The sequence below is a fragment of the Equus quagga genome, chromosome 1, assembly GCF_021613505.1.
Source record: "Equus quagga isolate Etosha38 chromosome 1, UCLA_HA_Equagga_1.0, whole genome shotgun sequence".
NCBI lineage: Eukaryota > Metazoa > Chordata > Mammalia > Perissodactyla > Equidae > Equus > Equus quagga.
The window spans coordinates 15,524,194-15,537,307 of record NC_060267.1 but is presented as its reverse complement, the minus strand read 5'-3'; the positions used below and the strand labels follow the sequence as shown (position 1 = coordinate 15,537,307).

The 13,114-nt window shown below is 58.6% G+C and overlaps 1 protein-coding gene across 1 annotated transcript in view; it reads right to left on the bottom strand.

The window, feature by feature from the left end:
- Positions 1 to 2,563: 2,563 nt before the first annotated feature.
- The window catches only part of SP7 (Sp7 transcription factor), a 28,363-nt gene continuing 17,812 nt past the window's right edge, over positions 2,564 to 13,114 (bottom strand). Inside the window, exons 3-5 of the mRNA XM_046682062.1 lie at positions 10,580 to 10,821; positions 10,076 to 10,103; positions 2,564 to 5,386 (exon numbers count right to left, since the gene is read on the bottom strand). Coding sequence (XP_046538018.1) covers positions 4,112 to 5,386; positions 10,076 to 10,096 — 1,296 coding nt within the window. The 5' untranslated portion in view covers positions 10,097 to 10,103; positions 10,580 to 10,821 and the 3' untranslated portion in view covers positions 2,564 to 4,111. The remainder of the gene's footprint in view (positions 5,387 to 10,075; positions 10,104 to 10,579; positions 10,822 to 13,114) is intronic.

Here is a 13,114-nt window from a genome sequence, read left to right as displayed (position 1 = left end):
CGCAGTGGTTATCAGGCACTCTGCTTCGGTGGCCTGGTTCTCAGGTTCAGATCCCTGGGCGGACCTACACACTGCTCCTCAAGTCATGCTGTGGAGGCATCCCACATACAAAACAGGAAGACTGGCACAGACGTTAGCTCAGGGCCACTCTTCCTCAAGCAAAAAGAGGAAGAGTGGCAACAGGTGTTAGCTCAGTGCCAATCTTCCTCACTAAAAAAATAAAATAAAACTGTAAATTGCTAAACAGATATCAGTGAACTGGGTGTCCTTGGGCATGGGCTCATTCATTTAACAAATGTTAATGAGCAATTCCAAGGACCATCCGCTGGGCACACAGAAATGTGTGAGGCATAGTCCCCACTCCCAAGAGCTGCCAGTCTCACTGGAGAATCTAGGGGGTATTCTAGTTTAGCATTTTTAGCTTCTGTGCCTGCCCCTCTGTTCTACATGAAAAATTCCCCCAAGAGATTTATTCCCTGGTCAGAAAACAAGGGGCTCCAGAACGTTAATAGACATAGCACTCACCTGAGACTCTTGCTAAAATGCAGATTCTGGCCTAGCGCTCTGAAGCTGTCTTTCCAAAAAGCCCCCAGGTGACACCCCACAGACCACACATTGAATAGCCCTCACTTAATTTTCGGGATTAGTTCACAGTCCCCTGGGAAGTCACAGAAAGCTTAAAGAGTGTAGTGTAAAAACGGGGGGTTGTTTGGGGAAACGCTGGGAACGCTCCTGCTGAAGGGGGAAGCAGCACCGGTTTGAGGACAAAGAGGGAGTCTGCGACTCTGACAGATGAGTGGCAGCGTCAAGAACCCACGGACACTGTTGTTTGTACGGCCATAATGACACCAGCCAACCCCAGACACCCTGAAGAAATCACTGCAGCCTGGGCCTGCAGCCTCCACCTCCCTTCCCTGGAGCCTGATTTTCACCAACAGGTTGTGTGATCATTGTCGGGTAGGTGCCTGCCTCTTACCCTGTAGAGTGAACTGGAGAGAAGGAAGGTGCTACGCGCATCCGTCTTCAGCCACCGCCTCCCCACTACTGCTTAGTTCACGTGTGTTGAAGGGTTTTCACGATTTGCAGATTCTCGGGAGGCCGAAGTCCAGGCCTAGCGCACTCCCCACCAACTTCACCAGGGGGCGCGGTGGCCCCGGCGACACAGCGACGGTGACCCGCCGCCCCCGGGGCTCAGAGCGCTTAGCGGGCGGTCTCCACGGGCCCCTCCCTCCGACCTGGGCGGGAAACCGAGGCAGTGCCGCGGCCGCTGCCCAAGATTTCTAAAACGGGCCCCCACTTTCGGAGGCGGGAGGCCTCGCCAGAGCCTGGGTGCCTGGAGCTCGGCCCGCCGCCCTTCCCGGGCGCCCCGGCCCGGGGCTGGTAACTAGGCGCACATGGCCCGCCCGGCCCTGTTTGTCCTGGCAGCGCGCCGCCGCTATTTGAGGCGGTTTTTATCTCCCAGAAACCAGCAAAACCCCAAGCGGAGTCGAGGGAAGATGAAAGGGGCCGAGGGGCCGGGGAGGGGAGGACCGCGAGGCTGCGGCGGGCGGGAGCTGGCACCGGACAGGCGGAGACCCGGCGGCGAGAGGGCTGGGCTCTGGGGGGTCCCGAGGAGCCGGCCCGCGAGGTGGGGGCGGGAGCCGGGGGTCCGCCACGGGCTGCCCCCTCGCGCAGACCCGCCCGGGCACCCCGCCCCCTGCGCCCGACGCCCTGGCGGTGGGCTCCCCTGCGCGGCCCCCAGCCCGCGGGAGAGTCCTCGGAACCCGGATTTCTTCAAAGGGCCTTTGAAGCCGCGCCCCGCAGGAGGCCAGGCGACTTCGCACCTGGCCGGGGGCGGGCGAGGCGGCGGCGTGGGGAGGGGGCCGCCCGAGCCCGCCCTCCCGCCCGCCCCAGCGCTGCTGCTCCTCTCCCGAGCCCGCGAGAGGCGGGTCGGCCGGGGCGCGCCCTGCAGTCGGGCCTGGGGGAGCGGGCGGGGGCAGCGGCCGGTGCGCCCCCTTAGTCCGGCGGGGGAGCCCTGGGGGGCGGGGGCCACACAAAGCCCTATTGTGGCTCGGGGACGGCAGCCACAGAGTGGCTTTTGTTCCTCCGCTAACTCCGTGGCGGGCACGACTGATTGCAGGCCCGGGGCAGGGGGCGGGGTGCGTGCCAGGCCGGGTCCGCCCGCCGGGAGCCGCGCATGGCCCGGGGCGCCGCGAGCGCGGGGCGGCGCGCAGGCAGGTTACTGCCCCGGCGGGGTCGGTGGGTGCAGAGTCCCGGGAAGAGCCGGGCAGGAAACCGCTCGGCCTTCCCAGCTCTGCAGAGCGCCCTGGGCGGTCAGCGACTGAGCTCCGCCCGAGGGCCCTGCCGAGGAAGTCTTCGACCGCGGGCGTAACGGGCCAACGTGCATAATAGAATGCCCGTGGGGAGTCCCCAGTTTGCCAAGGAAAAACCTGTGGCTCACCCTTCTTTTCCCCCTTTCTCACCAGGACAAAATTTAAAATCGAACTTTTATTTATTAAATTAAAAAAAAAAAAAGACTCCATGAGGGCGCGATCCCTTCCCTTTCCACAATATGACCCCCTTCCCAAGCTCCGGCGACTTTCACCCTTGAACTCGGGGCCTTAAGGGGAGCAGGAGATAGAAAAGGAGGATCCGAAGTCACAGGAAAGGCATTCAAAGGCACGAAGCGGCTTTAAAAGTCACTGGAGGTGGAGTTGGGAGCATCGGAAGTCCCAGGTTGGGGGCCTGTGGACGCACCCCCAAATCAGCTTGGGGACCTCTGTCCGCCTAGCTCTATCAATTCTTCCTTCTCATGGCTTCCAGGCACCAGCCTAGCACAGTGCCCTGCACAGAGGAGGCACTGAATAAATACTTGATTTATTTGAATCTGATCCCAGAGAAAGCCTTCCCCACCTATTCTTCAGGAGAGGCACCGCCAAACCAATGTCCTCCTCTTGGTAGGTGGGCTTCCCCAAAGAGCTTGTCTAAGATGGCAGCTGCAACTCTCCATAACCACGGCAACAAGGGAGGAGCCTGAGGGGGTCATGGTGTCAGGGGTGGGGCAGTGGAAGAACCTGCTCTGGGGTCAGGGGAGCTGGGGTACATTCCAGTCCTCCCCTCCATAGGACTTGAGGTTTCACAGCTTCTGGCTGGGGCTGGGAATATTAGGGATCTCCTAACTGAGAGATACCCCATCAATTCTTTAACAGATCCTGCTAGTCAGTCCTATTAGCAGAGATCCCATTAAAAGAGAAACCCCATTAACTGAGACCCTGACGATAGAAATTCTATTAACATGATCTCCACTAACACTTTTTCTCTACAGAGATGCATTTGGCTAAAAGTTCCCTAGTAGAAATGGACCTCTTTCCCTCCCCAGCTCACTCTACCTGACCTGTCATCATAACTTAGATAAATAGAATTATTATTATTACTATTCATTTCTCTTGGAACATAGGGGTTAAATATACAGGCCTGGGGGCAGCCTCCCTGACCCTGGGGTCACCCCATCTTTGGGATCAGATCCCCACTGGTCTGCCCCCCTCTTGGCACCCTGCTTCCTGCCAGGTCACTAGCCCCAATCCCCCTAACTCTGGTCCCTAATGAAGAGGCCACCAGGGGGCAATAAATTATCATCATCATCATCATTGTGTTTGTAAAAAGGAAGAACGCTCCGGAGCGCGGAAAGCAGTGGAATAAGAAGTTGAGAAGACTGGAGCCTGGAAGCTAAGGGATAGCGGTAAATAAGCTTGGGAAGCAGAAAGGATGCAAGTCAAGGAGTTAGTGAGATGGAGGAACAAAGTGTTGGGAGCCCAAATGGAAGGAAAGTGAGTTGATGTGGTGAGAGGAGAGAGAGAGGCTGTGAGCAAGGGCGAGGAAGCCAGAGTGCAGAAATCAGGCACAAGGTAGAGGGCCTGAGATGAGCGTTTGCAGAACAGGCTCATGGCCTGGGGAGGAGGTGGGCTGAGGAGGCAAGCAGGGTGATTCCCAGGCCCAGAATGGCCAGAGGAGAGACAGAGAGATCCCCAAAGGGCAGCATGCACAGGACAAAGGGAGTGAGGGGCAAGCAGTGGTCCACGAAGCCAGGAGAGGCTGGCAAGACAGCCCTGGGGCTGGAGACTCTCCACCCAGCTCAGATCTCAAGCAGGTTGCTCTGCTCCGGGCTGCCTCCAGGGGCTTTCTCTGGGGGTGCCGGCGAGGCGGAAGGTCGGGGCGTCTGACTGGCCTCCTCTTCCCCCGCGCTGCGGCCCTCGCCCAGCTCCTTGGGGCCGCTGGGAGGTGGGCCTGGGCCTGGCTCGCCATGGGTGCGTTGGTGCTTGCTCAGGTGGTCGCTCCGGGTAAAGCGCTTGGAGCAGAGCAGACAGGTGAACTTCTTCTCCCGGGTGTGAGTGCGCACGTGGCGCTCCAGCTCGTCCGAACGCGTGAACCTCTTGCCGCAGAAGAGCCAGTTGCAGACGAAAGGCCTCTCGCCCGTGTGCCAGCGCAAGTGGGCCTTCAGGTGGGAGGCCTTGCCGTACACCTTGCCGCAGCCGGGAATGTGGCAGCTGTGAATGGGCTTCTTCCGCAGCCCGGCTGCGGCTGCCCCCAGGCGCTCCAGCTCTTGGCAGTTGGGGCAGTCGCAGGAGGAGCGCCCTGCTCCACTGCCCCCATATCCACCACTGCCCCCTGTGCCTGCGCCCCTGGGGGGCTTGGCTCCACCACTGCCCTCCAACTGCCCACTGTTGCCCACTGCCTTGGGTTTATAGACGTCTTGGGGCAGGACATGCTGTGGCCCTGGTTGCAGGAGGTGGGGAGCTGGGTAGGGAGCTGGATTAAGGGGGGCAAAGTCAGATGGGTAGGTGGGCAGCTGGGGGTTCAATGGAGGCTGAGCAGGGCCTGTAGGCAGTGTCCCTTGCAGCCCATCCCCCTGGCCCTGCCCACCGCCTAGCCAGTTGCCCCCAGGGTGCATGTCCCACCAAGGTGTGGGAGCATTGCCTGGGCCTGGTGAGATGCCTGCATGGATCCCTGCCTTGTACCAGGAGCCGTAGGGGTGTGCCATGTCCAGAGAGGTGTAGACACTGGGCAGGCAGTCAGAAGAGCTGTGCCCCTTGGGCACTAGTAGCCCAGGGTCCTGGGTGCCCGTGGGCCCAGGGAATGAGTGAGAAAAGGGAGGGTAGTCATTGGCATAGCCCGAGGTGGGTGCTGGAGGACTGCCTGCTGGTGAGAGGAGGCCATTGGTGCTTGAAAAGGGGGCTGGGTAGGCATCCCCCATGGTTTTGGGGGCTGAAAGGTCACTGCCCACAGAGTAGGGCTTCTTTGTGCCTGCTTTGCCCAGTGTCGTTGAGTCCCGCAGAGGGCTGGAGCCACCAAATTTGCTGCACGCTGCTGTTAGCATGGCCAGGGGACTGGAGCCATAGTGAGCTTCCTCCTGTGGAGAGACAGGGGCACTGCTTAAGGGGAGGGAGAAAGTGCTGGAAGAAGGGCCAACTCTAGGACTGCGACCTGGAGACATGGAGAACAGAACAAAGGGGTCAGGGAAGAGTCGAAGACAATGGGGAACAGGGGTAAGAGGGGGCCAGTGAGGCCTGGGACCCAGGGCAGAGCTCAGATGGAGTCACTGAAGGGAAGCAGAGGCCCAAGACAGCAGCCTAACACCCCAACCCAGGAGGCGGGAAGCTGAGCTCACTGTGGAGCTGTTGGGTGTGTGCAAGGGCCTCCGAGGGGCTATTTCTTAAATAGTGGAGAGAGGAGCTGGGGCTGCAGGCAGCACCTGGATGAGGTGAGACTTAGCGATCCTGACCTCTGGAAGTGGGTGCAGAGCAGAGGCCATGGTCAGGGACGTGGAGAGGAAAGATGAGGCTCAAAGAGCAGCTTGGGGAGAAGGTGCGGTATTAGGGACTGTGGTTGCCCCCATTCCAGATTTTCCCAGCTTTACCCCGTATTCCACTTCCTGTCTCCACTTCATCTCCTGACTAAGGCAGTGGCCTAGCCTCCCCGAGGCCTCGTCCTCATGTCCTTGGTAAGGAATCTCTTGGCAGGGACTCGGGCTGGGGAGCAAGAGGAAGCAACGGCAGAGACACTGGGACATTGAGAGGGAAAAAGGCTGCCGCCAAGCCAGGACTGTGGCTCAGGCAAGAATGTCTTTCAAGCGGGCAGTGGGCACCTCCTGCTTTACGGAGCCTCTGGGAGGGCGGGAAGAGCCCGAAGTCCTCGTACCCCTCCAGGGCAGGGAATTGGGGTGGCTAAGATACTGGCTCCCAGGCACACCCCTCTGTGCCTCAGTGTCCCCTAACACGTAGCCCACATCACTGGTCTCTATTCACCCTTCCAGCACAGTGAGTGAAGGAAGACAGGTAGATGCAGGCATGGGGATATTTTAGAAACATAAAATGCCCCTAATGACCATCGTGCTACCAGGTCGAACCACCCTGACATTACTATCCCTCAGGAGCTCATGGTACCCCTACCTGGGTCAGCCTCGGGACATCACAGGAAGAGATGCCCTCCAGAATCTCCGGCTGGCATAGACAGGCATCCATTACTGAGAATCCCACCAAAAAACGTGCCGTCAAAAGCTGACCCTGTACATTTCCTTGACTGGGATCCTCAAAAGCCGATGTACCTGGTGCCTTCCCCATGAAGCTGAAAAGGAACCCAAGAGTCCAGAGTTCCCAGCCCTCCCCTCTAGCTCCTAGCATGCAGTATGTGTGTGTGACAGCAATGCTAGAGGTTGTCGCAGTGGGGGGCGTGAGCTGTCGTCTCCACTTCTGCACTGCTCCCCCTGCCCAGTCACCTCTCTCAGTCCTGTTGACCCCATGCACTCCCAAATTTTGAACCACCAAAAGCTTTCTCAAATCTGGCCCTGAGTCCTTCCCCGGAGCTCAGATCTCCCAAGCAGAGGGTAGGCTGAGGCAGGGCAGCCCCACAGGAGTCAGATCCGGGCCGAAAGCAGAAGGAGAAATGTAGAGTGCGAAGGAGAGAGGCTAAGCCCCAGAGACACGGGGAGCAAAGGACCCTGCACAGGGTGAGGACCTGACACAAAGCCCCCATGGGTGTGGAAAGGGGCAACAGAGGGGCACAGTGGCATTAGGGGGTGAAATGGGCAGGGACCCAAAAGAGCAGGAAGGTAAAAAGACAAAAGGAAGGGAGGGAGAGGGAGGAAAGCAGAATAAACAAAGAGAGGTGATGGAGAGTGACTGGGCTAGGAAGCCAAAGGAAAACAGAGAGGAAAGGAGAGGAGGAAGAAGAAAGAAGGGGGAGGAGGAGGAGGAGGAAGGCAGATTCCTACCTAAGCTCAAAGCACCACGGTGCTGGGCCCCAGAAAACCCCCAGACCAGGCCGCTCCTCCCTCCTTCTCCCCTGACCGCCCCCTCCCCCTCTGCCCAGCCCGGCCCGGCTCGGCTCCGCTGGTTTCCCTGCGGTCGGTTTATTTTTAAAAACGCCGACGCCGTCCCCCCGCCCGGCCCTCACACTGTGGCCACAGGGGCCTCAGCCAAGCCCAGGGACCCCACCCAGCTGTGGGGAGGGAGGGAGAGGTGAAGGAAAGCAAGCAGCCCCAGGACAACAGGAGACCCCAGCCCTGGGGAGCTGAGGCCCCCAGGGTCCCTGCGGGCAGGGAAAGGGGTGCAAGGCACCAGACCCTCTCAGATGACGGTCTGGAGGCCAAAAGCTGGGGGCCCTGGGGCTAAGTCTCACCACAGCCTCAGTTTCCTTCTCTTGTCTTGAGAACTGGGGAGAGGGTCCGGGTTCAGAGTTCTAAAGATGTCCCCCATACCTGATCAAATGTATTACCTGGGGGGAACAGGACACCCAGGAGTCCCACCTTCTGGCCGTTTTTCCCCTTGCCTCCACCCCACCATCCATTAAAAACAACAAAAACCAGGCTGGAGGGGGAGTCTCTGGAGAAGGGCTGAGCTAAGGAGCTGTCCCAGAGCTCTCACCCAGATGTGCAGCCGAGATGGGAGCCCCCTCTTTCCAGGGAGCTCACTTGCCCAGCTGACCTCCCACTGGAAAGCTCACTATACATCCAAGGGCTGATGGTAGGGGGCTCTGAGCACCCCAGGTCCCAGTTTCCAGTTCTCCATGTTTTTGGCCTCCTCCCAAGTTGTTCAGTTCTCCCAACTTCCAGTTCCCCATCCCCACCCAGCCCCCACCCCTTGTCCCCCTGTGTCATCTCACTCAGCCCAGGTGAGCCTCCCATCAAGCAGCAACTGCTTCCCCCTCTGAACCCCCAACTTCTTCCCACTGCCGGAGAGCCCACCCATACCACGCCAAGGGCTTCCTGGTGGTGGACAGGGGAAGAGGGAAAGTTGAGGGCCCAGGTACCCAAAAAACAGGAGGAAGAGACAGAGGAAGTGGAATGCCCCTGTGCTGGGGCATCTCCAGCTCACAGGGACTGAGGGACGTGAAGATCCAGTTTCCACGACACACTGTCTTGCCAAGCGCTACCCCAATCCTGTGTCTTTCCAGCAGGCCTCTGGGCCAGCCCCTCCCCCAGGCACCAGTGCCACGCTGGCCACTCTGGCATGATGCCCATGCCCACTGACACTGCCCCTGCCCTGGGTGGACCCAGGATTTCCATGCACCTTGGTCCTCTAGCTTCCTCAAGACCAACCACAGTGTTTCAATGATGGCTCAATATAGAGTCTAGTAGGGAGATGGCAGGGTGAGCAATCTCCCCTCAGGGGGGTAGAACACAACACCTGGGGACCCCTGACTGGGTCCAGAGCAGTGACAAAGGGCCTGGTGTCTATCCCATTGGCTTGCATGCCATTCCCTCGAACTTGGTCACAAACTCACTATCGCCTAGCTTTACACACACCATTCCTCACTTGGGTTAACAAGATACTCAGACGGCCTGGCTTATACACACATACACCTGTGCTCTCACAGAGCCAGCCACGTGTGCAGGCGTGCTGGTTTACACTCTGACACTTACACTCAGGCCAATGAACACAGGCGGTGAAGGCCGCCAGCTCTGTCCCCCACACACCTTTCCCACAGGCCCATCACTCCTGGGACCTGAGCTGGGGCTCTGGGAGCCAAGATGGGAGCTTCTCAGGGGCCCAAGAATGCAGAAAGTTCAAGGCGACCGAAGGGGGTTGAGCTGAAGGGAGGGCCCTCTGGCCCCAAATTCCTGAGAGGGACCCAGAAAGCAGGACAGAGATGGTGACAGAGAAAGAGTCAGAGACCCAGAAGCAGGAGAATCAGGACATTCAAACTGGCTCTGAGTGCCCGTGAGTCCTCCGTTTCCAGCCATGCGCCTTGAGTGCCCCAGACGCCCTGGGAGAGTCAGTGATTTCTCAAGACCCCAAACTCTGACCCCCATGGTACCCTAGTTCCCTCCAGTGCCAGAGGGAAGGGATGCTGGGGTCCCAGCCTGGAGGGGAAGTGGCCCAGTCCGCCCTGGAGCCTCCCACTCCCAAAATAGAGCTGAGTTTGTCTTTGGCTGAAAGCTAAATATTTGTGAGCCGGGCAGGCGGCCTCAGACCCTGGCCCTCCTCCTTGGTTCCCTCTCAGGCCTGGGCCCAGTTCCTCTGGTCAGCCCCCCCACATGCACAGGACTGCCCTTCTGCCTTCTCTCGTAGCTCACCTCCTCTCCTGCACACACCAGCCCAGAGGCCCAGCCCCCTCCCCACCTACAAACCAGACAAGACTCTGCTGAGGCTAAGAGTTCCAGAAGAGGACCCCAAGGAACTATACCCAGATGCTGCTCTGTGCCCACTCAACCATCCTCTCACTCTCTCTCCCATCTGCTGTGCCTTATCTGTCTCCCACCCCTCTCTCCCCGCTCCCCGCTCCTCTCCCTCCTTCCTCCATCCCTTTCCACTCCTCAGAGTTGGTGTGCTTGGCTGACCTTAGGGGTCCCTGCCTTCTTCTGACCTCATCCTCTCTCATCCTCCTTTGACTGCTCTCTGACCTCTGGCCCTGCTCTCTCCAACCCTTTCTCCTGCCCTCCACTACCCTCCTCTGACCCGACTCTTCTCTCTTCAGAGGGACCCCTGGAAGTGACAGGCACCACAGCAACTGTCTGTGTGAGTTTGGAGGTGGGGGGCGGGCAGAGATTAGGACCATTAAGATTGTCGCTGGTGTCCTGGGGGGAGGAGGGGGCAGTTACCTCAAGCAGGGAGGACGCCATCCTGAGGCTGGGTCCCAAGGAGCCAGGCAGATGGAGAGAGCCGAGCCGGAGAGAGAGGGAGAGGGAGAGGGAGGGAGAATGGGAGAATGGGAGAGAAGAGATCTAAAGTTAGAAGGGACTGGGGGGTGGGGGGTGGGGGGGCTGCTCTCTGTCTGTAGGGATCCACCCTCTAATTACAGCTTTCCCAGCGGAGAAGGCTCCGGATCCAATGAGCAGGGCGAGAGAGGGAGGCAGAGGGTCCAAATTTCCTGCTCCATTTGCTGAGCTCCCCAAAGAAGGGATCTGGGCGGGAGAGGAGACACAGGGCTTCCAGGGAAGGGGTGGAGGCAGGGGGTAGGGACATGGGCAAGTTGTCAGGGCGTCCTGGGGGGTGCTGACGGGAAGGGTTGAAGGGCCGGTGGGCCCAGGTGGCCCACACCCCGCACCCAGCAATCCCTTAGGCATCTGTGGGAACCCCTCCCAGAGCTCCCCAGTATCATGTACCTGGGGGATCTGGGCTGGGTGTCCTGGGTCTCTCTGGAGGTCTGGCAGTGGGAGTGCAGGCAAGGGGTGGCCTGAGGGGCCTGGGGGGCTCCGCTCCTCTCCCAGGCCAGCTCCACTCCTGTTCCCACTCAGGCTCCGATCCTACAATCCTACTCTGACTTCAGAGTCCTGGCTGCTGCTCTTCTGCTGCTGCTTCTGCTGCTGCTGCTCCTGCTGCTGCTGAGGCTGCCGCCCGCCCGCCGCTGCTGAGGGAAGGAACAGGAGGGAAAAGGAACAAACCCCAAACCACTAATTAGAGATCCAGGGGGGGGATGGGGATTGGGGACGACACTCACACAGAGAGACTGGAACACACTGACATACACACTCATGGACAAACACAGGATGAGACACGCACACATACAGACACAGTGCTACCCACGCAGGGGACAGCCACTGTCATGAATGAACACAGACAAACTCACACACAGATGAGCACGGTGACAGGGCTGGAGCACACACACCACACTCATGCCGGAGTTGACCACGGAGATGCTCGCCTCCCCAGTCACCCACCCCGAGATCAGGAGAGCAGTGTGCATGTGCGTGTGTGTGCGTGTACGTGTGTGCTGTGACAGACAGGAGGCAGGGCGTGCTCTGGGGTGGAGGCTTCGGCTGCCCAGACTTTTAGGGGCACTGAGGCAGATTCCAGAGCAAGGTCTGGAGGGAGGGGCGCAGAGTGGGGGAGGGTTTGGCACAGGCTTGGGGGTTCCCCAGGCTGCCTCCCAATGCCTCAGTTTCACTCCTAGAAGGTAACACCTAGGCCTACCTCACTCTAGGGGGCAGAATCTGGATCTTCTGATTCTGAGAAAAGGTAAGGCAGGCAGGAGTGATGGTGCAGGTACAAAGTCATTGGGTCAACTCAGTCTAGCCCCTTTCGATTAACCCCCCAAAAAGATATGCTGTAGCTTCCATCATTTTTTGCCAGTTACTATTCCTAGGCCCCTCTTCGCCACAGACTGAATCTCCATCCTTTGCTGGATAGTCCTTCTTGTGAGTGATCATGCTTTCCTGGGAGGGAGCTCCTGGTTCCCTTTCTCATCGCCATGCATCAATTCCCTCTGCAGCAGGAAGAATTGAAGTTAGAGCTTAGGCAGGACTTCCCAACTTTGACTTCTCATCAAAATGGGGAAGAAGAGAAGGAAGGTCCACCAGGCTAGGAGAGGAAACCCAAAAAGTCTATTAACTGTGAACCTAGGCCCTGAGGTCAGTTTACAAGAGAGAGAACTGGGCAGCCAAGTGGTAGAACAAGCATCCCTCCCACCGTGGGGCCCACCCTGCTGAGGTTGTTTCCCCAACACTCTCCTCTCCCCATCCCAGCCCTGCCCATCAGAGGCAAGGAGCCTGTCCTTCCCCACTCTCCTCACTCCTAACACGGCCCCCTCACTTTCTCTTCCTGAGTGCCCCCTTCTCACTCCTTTGGCCCTCCCAGGTCTCCACGGGAAGTGGGGAGGAAGGAGCAGATGGAGGTCCAGGGAGGGTTAAGTGCACTTTAACCAGCAGGCGGGGTCAAAGTTCAGGGTAGGGCCAGAAGTTCTGGTTCCCCCAAGGAACCCTGTGGGCCCGACTTTTGGGGAAAGGGTTAGGGAACCAGGAGGTCTGGCAGACAAAGGAAAAGAAGCCAAAGAAGAGACACAGAAAGACCAGAAAGATCAAGAGACACACAGAGTAAATGAAACAACACAAGAGAATCAGAAGAGACACTACGGGTTGTAAGAGAGCAGAGAAAACCAGAAGACCAGGTACATGGCTTTAAAAACCAGAAAGAGCAGAAAAAACTAAAAGGAAGAGAAACAAGCCCAGAGGAACAAAGATGAGGAGACAATGGCTTCGGAAGGACAGGACAGAGAAAATAGCCGGGAGGCTTGGCCAGGTCCGGAGGAGGCAGAGGGTTAAGCAGCCAGGCAGGTGGGGGGCGGGGATGGAGTATAAATAGCGCATAATTGTGTCCGATGATTACACGGGCCACCCCACCCGTCTGCCCAAGAGGAAGTGCCGGTGGTGGGGTGTCCCCGTGACCTCCTGGTCTCCCCACCGTTGGGGGGGGCATCTGAGCCTGAGGTGCCAGATGGATTTCTGGGGGCGCCCCACTCAGAAGTTGGGAAGAAGGGGAAGCTTTGGAGAAATTACTGCACCACTAGCAGAAAAGCCTGAAACCAGTTAGGTTAGGCAGGCAACTGAGGCACAGGAGAAACGTCTAGACTCCAGACTAGAGAAGAGATGGCAGCTGAGAGAAGCGGTTGGGTCTCAAACTAGATTGGGGAAGAAAGGAAGAGACTGAAAGGGAAAAAGAGGAAGGATGAAAGGAGGTTCAAGACAGGGGCGAGGAGATGGGGGGCAGGGAGGGTCAACCTTCTCCATTTCCCTGGGGGCCTTAACCCCCAATCCTACCTGGGAAGGGCAGGAGTGCGAAGAAAGGAAAAGGGAGGAGCAGGGTCCCCAGGAAGATGTGAGCCAGGGCCCCTGATATGTCACCCCTAGTAGGATAGCCCCTGG